General features: G+C 38.6%; 1 protein-coding gene across 1 annotated transcript; it reads left to right on the top strand.

The window, feature by feature from the left end:
* The first annotated feature begins 4,260 nt into the window (after positions 1-4,260).
* On the top strand, positions 4,261-4,674 carry LOC128992769 (uncharacterized). Its single transcript, XM_054416510.1, has one exon. The coding sequence runs from the start codon at positions 4,261-4,263 to the stop codon at positions 4,672-4,674; it is 414 nt and encodes a 137-aa protein (XP_054272485.1).
* Positions 4,675-12,357: the final 7,683 nt, after the last annotated feature.

Here is a 12,357-nt window from a genome sequence, read left to right as displayed (position 1 = left end):
GAAATATTTAAACAAGCATATATTTTCTGTTGACCAATTAATTATTTGGTCAAATTTCAACAAGTTATAACTAGTGAACAGTGATTAAACAATGAACAACTCAGACTTTGATCAAACGACATGTACGTACGGTACCGGTAGCTTTTTTAACGTGTTAAGCTCGTTCTAGCGTCTTTTCCACAAACCATTTTGACAATCATCAAATTGGTTTGTAGGTTTAAATACTTAATGTTTGGTTCGAGTTATTTTAATACCCATAGACAGTTTTATAACAAAGAAAACTAATTATTGAGATTTTAATGAGTGACAAAATTTTATTGATTTTGATGATTCTGCTAGTTGTATGGTCATAGACTAACCACTGTGGTATGGTCAATTGATACTTGTTAAAATATAAATAAGCAAAATCTATCCACCTATCTATCTTCTATATATTTAATTCCGTGAGCAAATCAGTCCCCACCCATGAAATATCACGAGCTAGGGAAAAGGTAGCATGGCTGTTGAGGATTAATTTTAAAGCCGTCCAAGGACGGTAAGAAAAATATCAGAAATGTCAAGAACTACCCCTGATCTGCCACACAGGCCGTCAAAGATCTAGTCATTTTCTAATAGAAGTCTTGATACAGTGTTTCTATAAAGCTGTTTTAAATATACCAGCTGAAGTAAACATTGCTTATTTGTATGTTTATTGCTTTTAGTGTTCTGTTTTTAGGTTAGAATGGTAATGCAGTGTTGATATGTATCGTGTTAGGACCGGGACTAAATGTGTAATAAAGTGTGTATTTTATTTCAATTTGTATAGCCTACATAACTAAATTGCTGCTATGGTCCCCTAGTGATATTGAAGGTTATACGGGTAAATCAATAACAGGTTAGTAATTAATAATTTATAATGTTATAATGAGTTAGTTTTCTGGGATAAAATGTGAATATAGCAATAATGACATAGGGTTTAGTTACGGTATAAAGACCAATCAAAATATTTCTTTTAAACTCTCTAAAACAGACAAGGTAGATTAACCTAGAATGTTGGTAACTATGTTTAATTTTTTTACAAGCAGACATGGTCCCTATAGAGATATTGCAAAACCAATTTTGGTCCCATTAATTTAGTCACCGGTACCTATTGTGTACAACTATTTAGGAAGCACCTTAATCATACAGAAAATTGCAATATTTTTTTCAGCCAGTGTTTTTAAAAACAAACACACTAGATGGTTCTGGGTGGTAATCAGGGAAAGCAATGCAAGTGAAGCTGTACGCTACCTGAGCAATGTTAATTACCACCAAGCATAGTTTACATAAAATTACACACTCGTGGACTGCTACTCAACGTTGCTGTACCTGTAATTCGTGTAGGCCTATTTACGTAGGACAATGGAACATGCCATACAGTTTGAGAGGACCACAATTGGAGTAGCACTGATTACCACACAAATAATTACCATTAACATGATGGTAATCACACTGATGGTAATGTCACTTTTTCTTTGTTGCAAAAACAACCCGCTGCGCCGCTCTTGTATTGATCTCAGTCAGTCCAGTGTAAAGTTATAACCACGTGTTTGAAACAGTAACTACATCCTAGCATTGCCGTTACCACAGTGGTAATCACGATGGTAACAGTGATGGTAATGTCAGAGTGGTAGTTACAACGTGGTCCGCTCTGCCGCTCTTGTATTGATCTCAGTCCAGTGTAGCGTTACAACCACGTGTTTTACCAGTAACTACATCCTTACATAAACGTTACCACAGTGGTAAACACAATGGTAACAGTGATGGTAATGTCACAGTGGTAGTTACAACGTGGTCCACTGCGCCGCTCTTGTATTGATCTCAGTCCAGTGTAGCGTTATAACCACGTGTTTTACCAGTAACTACATCCTTACATAAACGTTACCACAGTGGTAAACACAATGGTAACAGTGATGGTAATGTCACAGTGGTATTTACAACGTGGTCCGCTGCGCCGCTCTTGTATTGATCTCAGTCCAGTGTAGCGTTATAACCACGTGTTTAACAGTAACTACATCCTAGCATTGCCGTTACCACAGTGGTAATCACGATGGTAACAGTGATGGTAATGGTACTCTGGTAGTTGCAACGTGGTCCGCTGCGCCGCTCTTGTATTGATCTCAGTCCAGTGTAGCGTTATAACCACGTGTTGTCATCTGAGTTGTTACATGTTACATTCAATATAACTGTTAAATTAATACTCAACTGTTGATTGCATAGTTACTTTTTCCCAATTTTCTTTTTTCTTTGCTTTGAATTTGAATGCCCTGTTATCGTTTGATTTATGAATATACTAATCGTGATTGTTCTTAATGCTGTTTTGTTTTTTGATTTACGTTTAAAATAAATATTTCATAATTTATTTCTGTAAACGAATGACCATGTTACTTCTTAATAAAAATTATGTAAGGTTGTGTTCTCAGATAAAACACAAGAGTTTCAAGTGTGTCCGTAACAAATCTTGCTAAATAATTTAACTTGTTTCGTTATTTATTTTGATAAAATCTTGGTAAGAAATGCACAATTAAACTATGCAACATGTATGTTTACGGGTTTCGACTGTCATATACAAATCTATTATTTCCTATTGTATGAATAATGGGGGAGCGAGCTGGTCTATTGATAGAGCACGTGACTTCGGTTACAGAGGTCCCGGGTTCAAATCCCGCCAAATCATGAATGGATTTTATCCATGTGATAATGCCGCAACGCCTAGGTCTAGCCTGGAATAATGTGAAAAACAATTCCGGGCTCGTCCCTGGTGTCCTGGGAAAAAATTGGAATAATAACATTTTGTGAACTCCGAATCACGTTTAGTTTTGACCGATAAACGAGTAGATTGCTGATGAAATCATGGAAACACGAAACCAAACGGGTTGTCAGCTTTGATCTGTTTTGATTTGCGAATCCCATCTTTGTGAGCGACAGGACAAACACAAACGTTAAACGACGTTTCCCATTCGGAGTAAAAAACTATCATTCACACTGTGTTTGGTCTGGGAAACAGTTTATTTGGCTTTTACCACTAACTTAGTAAACGGTTTTGAGGTTCACTTTTTTACCACTCAACTCATAATTTGTTTTCAGGCGATCGTTTACAATAGTATACTAATTCTTAGAATCACTATATCACTGGATGATGTGGTGATATGATTGCATAAACGGTCTTTATGATTCAACAAAGAAACATAATTATATCTTTAATAATTAAGGTGGTGACATTTTCTCATTAAGAGGCGATGTGATTTTATGTGGTAGTAATGGTGATAATTTTGTCCAAGGAATATACGGTTTTATGTGGTAAGACAATGTTATTGTCGAATAAAGCGGCGTTATTACGTGTTTAAATTAGAAGTGTGTGAAATTATCACTTAATATGTCATGATGTGTTTGGATGAGGCAGTGATATTATCTCGTGAAGAGATGTTACTATGTTCTTAGATGATGAGGCAGGGTTATTAAATCCTATAAAAAGCGTTATTATTCTCTTGGGTAAAGAGACAATGATATTATCTCTTGAAGAGGTGTCATGTCATGATGTTCTAAGGTAAAAAGACAATGATATTATCTCCTGAAGAGGCGTTATGATGTTCTAAGGTAAAAAGACAGTGATATTATCTCCTGAAGAGGTGGTATTATTTTCTTAGGTAAATAGACTATGATATTATCTCTTGAAGAGGCGTTATTATTTTCTTAGGTAAATAGACAGTGATATCTCCTGAAGAGGCGTTATTATGTTCTTAGGTAAATAGACAGTGATTTTATCTCTTGAAGAGGTGTTATTATGGTCTTAGGTAAATATACAGGGATATTATCTCCTGAACAGGCGTTATTATGTTCCTGGGTTCCTGAAGAGGCGTTATCATGTTCTTAGGTAAATGGTAAATAGACAGTGATATTATCTCCTGAAGAGGCGTTATCATGTTCTTAGGTAAAAAGACAGTAATATTATCTCCTGAAGAGGAGGCGTTATTATGTTCTTAGGTAAATAGACAGTGATATTATCTCCTAAAGAGGCGTTATCATGTTCTTAGGTAAATATACAGTGATATTATCTCCTGAAGAGGCGTTATTATGTTCTTAGGTAAATAGACAGTGATAATCTCCTAAAGAGCCGTTATGATGTTTCTGGGTTCCTGAAGAGGCGTTATAATGTTCTTAGGTAAATAGACAGTGATATTATCTCATGAACAGGCGTTATTATGTTTTTAGGTAAATAGAAAGTGATATGATTATAAGTCTATGGTGCAGAGTGTGGTATTGTATGGCTCGGAAGTCTGGGAGTTGAAACAAAGGAACACTGGAAAGTTGTTGGCTACGGAGATGGATGTGCTCAGGAGGAGTTGTAGGAAGAGAAGATTGGACAGGGTGAGGAACGAAGATATTAGAAGAGAAATGGAAGTGGAAGGAGACATAATAGATGAGGTTCAAAGAAAACAGTTGGTCTGGTTCGGCCATATAAATCGGATGGAGGAGGGTCGGCTCCCACGGCAGGTTATGAACTGGGTTCCACCTTGGAGGAAAAAGAGAGGACGACCCAGGCGCAGTTGGCGGATGGGGATTCAGGAGGCAATGGCGACAAGAGGCCTTGAGATCGGCGACTGTGCCGATAGACAGCTTTGGAAGCTGGGAGCGGAGAGACGGCGCGAGCTGTAGAGATCCGCAACAAGTAACAAGTAACAAGTAAGAAAGTGATATTATTTCTTGAAGAGGCGTTGAGACAGTGATATTATCTCCCGAAGAGGCGTTATAATGTTTAGGTAAATAGACAGTGCTATTATATCCTGAGGAGGCGTTATCATGTTCTTAGGTAAATAGACAGTGATATTATCTCCTGAAGAGGCTTTATTATGTTCTTAGGTAAATAGACAGTGTTAATCTCCTAAAGAGCCGTTATGATGTTCCTGGGTTCCTGAAGAGGCGTTAAAAGGTTCTTAGGTAAATAGACAGTGATATTATCTCATGAAGATGCTTTATTATGTTCTTAGGTAAATAGACAGTGTTAATCTCCTAAAGAGCCGTTATGATGTTCCTGGGTTCCTGAAGAGGCGTTATAATGTTCTTAGGTAAATAGACAGTGATATTATCTCATGAAGATGCTTTATTATGTTCTTAGGTAAATAGACAGTGTTAATCTCCTAAAGAGCCGTTATGATGTTCCTGGGTTCCTGAAGAGGCGTTATAATGTTCTTAGGTAAATAGACAGTGATATTATCTCATGAACAGGCGTTATTATGTTCTTAGGTAAATAGAAAGTGATATTATTTCTTGAAGAGGTGTTGAGACAGTGTTATTATATCCTGAAGAGGCGTTATAAAGTTCCTGGGTTAGGAGACAATGATATTATATCCAGAAGATATGTTAGCACGTTCCTGGGTGATGGACTGTCACCTTCGCATCAAGAGTTCAAACACACGTTGTGCATGTCACCAGCCGACCTTTATTTTAGATTCTTCTAAACGTTTACGTGTCATTTTTCATGTGGTCTGATGTATTGTCTGTTGTTCTGGTGTTACGAGGAGGCTAGATGTTGCGGCTGGTCGGCCGCGGCTCTGTGTAGTGGGTATTGATCGTGCTGTTGCCGCACTCTGTACCGCGGCCGCCACTACTGTGTTCTGCCATTGCCCCTTGTACCTCGTAACCTCGTGTTACACTCTCGATTTTATTATCAATTAAACTATACACAATTATTAATGCTATGAGTACAGATATCCAATACCAATAGCTGATTGACAGGCTGGATCTTGTTCCTACAGGATGAGCAGGGAGAAATCACTGATGAAATCCTAGGGGATAAAACACGCCTAGAGTGTTTCAGGGCAATATTAATAATTGTATTGCAAACTCATTATCTGAGATGGGAACTTGGCTAAAACCCGTGTAGAATGGAGTGAATTGTATCTCTTACTGGGAAGCTAATTCGTTAGCAAGGACCAGTCCACCTATTAAATGCCCGATGTCGAGTATTTTAAAGTTTTTCATTTATTAAATTAGAGCTAATTAGTGTTAACGGTGTTGACGAACTGAAATAAAAGTCTGATTAGAAAAATAAATTAATTACGACCATTACAAATTTACAAGGCTTGACAATATTTTACGTGCCTGTGTTTTTCCCCTTACTTCACTAGATCACTCAAGAATATTATAACAGAAACTGTATGTACAATAATGGCAAATTATGTTACTGGCCCATAAGTAAACATTATTTAACATGACTTAAATGGGACTGTCCAAACCATAAGCTAATTTTACAATACCAGTATAGGATTTGGGCCAGTTACGTCATTTTGTTCATGTTTATGATCCATACCGTTTCTGTTTTAACATTTGTGTGATCACTTTATCTTGACAGTGACGTATATGTATTGCAGACTAAATACATTGGCTTCCAAGCAAATACACTTCTGATTCTGTTGTAGTATCTTGAGTCTGTTGTCTATGTGTTGAGTGTCGGTGACGTTCAAGTGACCTGATATCTTTCGATGTTAACTTCGATGTTTTCCTCTTTTGGGCGTATGTATGGCTATGCGTGCTTTACATAAGACGTAATTGTTTGTAAAATAAATCGTAGTAAATATCCAAACACTACACATTTTAAATATTTAATACACCTAGCTTGAAGTTAGCTCAGTCACTTGCTGTCAAGTAAAAAAAGTGTCGTAGTTTGCTTGCTTATGAATGTATGTTGATCAAATTTCAGCAAACCTAAGTACTCGTTATATCTAACGCTATTTGAAAGAAGACGCCATATAACCGAACGAAAGTGGCCATTAAATTCATTCCAGTCGATTTTTAAGGATGGGGAATAAGGAGTACTAGGTGAAACCCGTCGAAATCGACGGATACTTTCAAGGCTTACGCGAGTTTTAAAATCAGAAAATAACATTGCAACTTCTTTTGGGCTATTCTGTAACTCCCAATAAATGTGTGTTGTTTAAAATACAACGAGAGCACGCCCCGTGGTCGAAAAATCGACCAAAAGTATGTTTTGTGCAAACTTCTCTATTTTCACCCCACAGTGTTAAATAAAACATGTGATTGGAATGTCTTCCATTTGTTTTGATTTTCTGTTTATATTTTGTTGTTATTTCGTCATCACCATAGCAACCCATAAAACCCATGTTAATTTTTTTTAATTTCAAATTCATTTGTTGTGCTTATTTTTGAGCCTATTTTAGTTTATAAAGGGATTCTGCACACCTACAGGAAAATAGCTTTCTAACGGTATGCGTAGATTTTCCGTACGATACACACGAGCCGAGAAAAAAGGTTTTAAAGAAACATGCTTGCCTATTAATATATAGATAGATTTTAAAATTAACAGCTGTTTTATTAAAAAGTATTATTCACATGACCAAAATGTAAACAAATCTGTTGACGGATCTTTAGAGGCTTCTGGGGCAGAGCCCTAAGCGAATTTACGTAGTTTTTCTTTTGATAACTCATCTAGAGACAAAGATCTTTCTTTGGACACCACCACCAACTTTCTACGCCCAGCCGTTCTCTCAAATTAGTGGAGACAAAGTTTCCAAATAAATATTTAGATTCCCCATGTTAATCTTATGGGAGAAAATCCAACTTTGATGGGAGATCCTGCCCAAACTAATAAAGATATAAAAAAACTAAAAACACTTTGCAAAACTACAGATCAAGGCAATTTTTTTGACACTTTAATCATCAAAATCGGTCCAAAAATGAGGGAGGAGTTCTGTTTACAAAAATCGGCTTAGCGTATTATATATATAGATAGATGTTTAGTCCACCTTATGTTTAAAATGATGAGTGTAAAAATAGAGTTAGATTAGACGTAATACGTAGCTTTGTTTAGAAAAAAAGTACGATAAAACGTGCAAAATAAACTACCCACCAATCTTTTCGACACGGTTCAAATTTACAGTCTAAAAGAACTAATAGGGATAATTTTGTTATTACACAACTAGTATTTTTGAAATTTATCCTATGTTTTTGCTGTCTTTAATACTTCCTAGGATGAACATAGTTGTAACCCGTTGTAGCTAGGTTTCTACGGTTACATCATCCGGTCCTGCCTTACCTATGTGACCTCATCGTACATGGTGTGAGTAAGCAACCGGTCCCACAGCTAAACACGCGTAATGCAGAAAGTTAAAGTTTTCCTGCAGTTATTCCCGTAATGATTGAGTGAATTGTATATCTTTGTCTATCAGATGTAATGATAATTTTTAAATTACTACGTGCAAATAGCACGATGTATTAATAGTTAAACGCTTGTTCTCTTGGGTTTATACCTAGAGCAGGGTGAAACGAACTGCAAAAAGCGAACTAACTAATTAACTGACTAATTAACTCGGTCGCGCATTAATTGCGCCAAAGATGTCCTTAATTGCGCCAAGCCCTAAAAGGGTCCCAAAAAATGTTCTTTAGTTTCGCCAAGCCCAAGCCAGGTGAGTTGCCGGCAGAACTAGAAGTAATTTCCTTGTTTACGTGTCATCGTAACCTAACCTATCCTAACCTAACCTAACCTAACTTGTCCTAAACTACACAAATAGTCAATGAGAGCCGCCACTTGGTCTGGTTAAGGAACTTATCGGGTGGCTCCTTGGAGTAGTGTGCGCAATTCAGGAATACCCGACTACCTGACTCAGGTCAGTTGGCGCAATTAATGCCCGTCCATGAAACACTCTCCCAACAATGATAAATTGCAATAAAATGGAGCCTACTTGTAGTATCAATAATCGATGAAATGTCACAAGATTGGTGAACTAAACCGACACAATTTAGATCTTAACGACGAAGAAGGTCAGGATTGTAAGGATTCATATTTTTGTTAGGTTCGTTCTACTCATGCAATTGAGTTGAAAGCATTCATAGTATGAATATTTATACAATCCTATATAAAATGGCTTCAAATCCCCATTTGAGAAGCAATCCCCAAGAAGAACAGACTACCAAACCAAAACTCCACGACCTACACATCCCATGTTGATAGGATCCTTGTCGATTGCCCACGTATAACAAAGAGAATGAGTAATTATTGTGATCGCTAGTCCCATGTTCTGGGAGACTTATTAGATATTATGGTAATATACAGACTGAATGTCCTGATATTGTGATGTATCCGTGTCACTGACACCTACACAGACACCCCGCCCCTACACTGTGATGCTACTGTTGGTTCTGTGTTTGTTTGTGACTGTTGTAGTGATAGTATACGTTCTGGGAGACTCATTATGGTAATACACAGACTGTAGTCCTGATATTGTGATGTATCCGTGTCTGACACTTACACAGAGACCTCACCCTACACTGTGATGCTACTGTTGGTTCTGTGTTTGTTTGTGACTGTTGTAGTGATAGTATACGTTCTGGGAGACTCATTATAGTAATACACAGACTGTAGTCCTGATATTGTGATGTATCCGTGTCTGACACTTACACAGAGACCTCACCCTACACTGTGATGCTACTGTTGGTTCTGTGTTTGTTTGTGACTGTTGTAGTGATAGCATACGTTCTGGGAGACTCATTATAGTAATACACAGACTGTAGTCCTGATATTGTGATGTATCCGTGTCACTGACACTTACACATAGACCCCGCCCTACACTGTGACGCTACTGTTGGTTCTGTGTTTGTTTGTGACTTTGGTAGTGTTAGTATACGTTCTGGGAGACTCATTGTGGTAATACACAGACTGTAGTCCTGATATTGTGATGTATCCGTGTCACTGACACTTACACAGAGACCCCGCCCTACACTGTGATGCTACTGTTGGTTGTGACTGTTGTAGTGATAGTATACGTTCTGGGAGACTCATTATGGTAATACACAGACTGTAGTCCTGATATTGTGATGTATCCGTGTCACTGACACTTACACATAGACCCCGCCCTACACTGTGACGCTACTGTTGGTTCTGTGTTTGTTTGTGACTTTGGTAGTGTTAGTATACGTTCTGGGAGACTCATTGTGGTAATACACAGACTGTAGTCCTGATATTGTGATGTATCCGTGTCACTGACACTTACACAGAGACCCCGCCCTACACAGTGATGCTACTGTTGGTTGTGACTGTTGTAGTGATAGTATACGTTCTGGGAGACTCATTGTGGTAATACACAGACTGTAGTCCTGATATTGTGATGTATCCGTGTCACTGACACCTATACAGAGACCCCGCCCTACACTGTGATGCTACTAATGGTTCTGTGTTTGTTTGTGACTATGGTAGTAATAGTATAGTATACGTTCTGGGAGACTCATTGTGGTAATACACAGACTGTAGTCCTGATATTGTGATGTATCCGTGTCACTGACACCTACACAGAGACCCCGCCCTACACTGTGATGCTACTGTTGGTTCTGTGTTTGTTTGTGACTGTTGTAGTGATAGTATACGTTCTGGGAGACTCATTGTGGTAATACACAGACTGTAGTCCTGATATTGTGATGTATCCGTGTCACTGACACTTACACAGAGACCTCGCCCTACACTGTGATGCTACTGTTGGTTCTGTGTTTGTTTGTGACTGTTGTAGTGATAGTATACGTTCTGGGAGACTCATTGTGGTAATACACAGACTGTAGTCCTGATATTGTGATGTATCCGTGTCACTGACACTTACACAGAGACCTCGCCCTACACTGTGATGCTACTGTTGGTTCTGTGTTTGTTTGTGACTGTTGTAGTGATAGAGTATACGTTCTGGGAGACTCATTGTGGTAATACACAGACTGTAGTCCTGATATTGTGATGTATCCGTGTCACTGACACCTACACGGAGACCCCGCCCTACACTGTGATGCTACTGTAGGTTCTGTGTTTGTTTGTGACTTTGGTAGTGATAGTATACGTTCTGGGAGACTCATTGTGGTAATTCACAGACTGTAGTCCTGATATTGTGATGTATCCGTGTCACTGACACTTACACAGAGACCCCGCCCTACACTGTGATGCTACTGTTGGTTCTGTATTTGTTTGTGACTATGGCAGTGATAGTATACGTTCTGGGAGATTCATTATGGTAATTCACAGACTGTAGTCCTGATATTGTGATGTATCCGTGTCACTGACACCTACACAGACACCCCGCCCTACACTGTGATGCTACTGTTGGTTCTGTGTTTGTTTGTGACTTTGGTAGTGATAGTATACGTTCTGGGAGACTCATTGTGGTAATTCACAGACTGTAGTCCTGATATTGTGATGTATCCGTGTCACTGACACTTACACAGACACCCCGCCCTACACTGTGATGCTACTGTAGGTCCTGTGTTTGTTTGTGACTATGGCAGTGATAGTATACGTTCTGGGAGATTCATTATGGTAATTCACAGACTGTAGTCCTGATATTGTGATGTATCCGTGTCACTGACACCTACACGGAGACCCCGCCCTACACTGTGATGCTACTGTTGGTTCTGTGTTTGTTTGTGACTGTTGTAGTGATAGAGTATACGTTCTGGGAGACTCATTGTGGTAATACACAGACTGTAGTCCTGATATTGTGATGTATCCGTGTCACTGACACCTACACGGAGACCCCGCCCTACACTGTGATGCTACTGTAGGTTCTGTGTTTGTTTGTGACATTGGTAGTGATAGTATACGTTCTGGGAGACTCATTGTGGTAATTCACAGACTGTAGTCCTGATATTGTGATGTATCCGTGTCACTGACACCTACACGGAGACCCCGCCCTACACTGTGATGCTACTGTTGGTTCTGTGTTTGTTTGTGACTATGGCAGTGATAGTATACGTTCTGGGAGATTCATTATGGTAATTCACAGACTGTAGTCCTGATATTGTGATGTATCCGTGTCACTGACACTTACACAGAGACCCCGCCCTACACTGTGATGCTACTGTTGGTTCTGTGTTTGTTTGTGACTATGGCAGTGATAGTATACGTTCTGGGAGATTCATTATGGTAATTCACAGACTGTAGTCCTGATATTGTGATGTATCCGTGTCACTGACACTTACACAGAGACCCCGCCCTACACTGTGATGCTACTGTAGGTTCTGTGTTTGTTTGTGACTGCGGTAGTGATAGTATACGTTGTATATGATTTTGACATTGTAAATGAATTGGAAAAATGATGTAACATTGAAACCCCTGATTGTATTGACTTTATAGATATAAGATTGATGAATGAATACTACTAACTTTATTTACGAGTATCTCTAACAACTACCACATAACCATAGGCCTTATGTCCATATGTCTCATTGTTACACAAGTAGGCAAGTTTCCATCGGCAAAGTTGGACGCCACTCAATGTTTTCATCAAGTCCACTTCCAATTCTTCGACTGTTTCACTGATTTGAAATTTTCTGAACAATTCCTTGGTCGTT

This window comes from Macrosteles quadrilineatus, unplaced genomic scaffold (assembly GCF_028750875.1).
Source record: "Macrosteles quadrilineatus isolate MER2022 unplaced genomic scaffold, UCM_ALF_1.0 Scaffold_4__1_contigs__length_99947679, whole genome shotgun sequence".
Classification (NCBI taxonomy): Eukaryota; Metazoa; Arthropoda; class Insecta; order Hemiptera; family Cicadellidae; genus Macrosteles; species Macrosteles quadrilineatus.
Note: the sequence above shows the minus strand (reverse complement) of the source record. Positions and strands in the feature narration are given on the sequence as shown.

Coding starts and splice junctions, on each gene's coding strand:
- LOC128992769 (XM_054416510.1), top strand. CDS start 4,261: ATGGTGCAGAGTGTGGTATTGTATGGCTCGGAAGTCTGGGAGTTGAAA.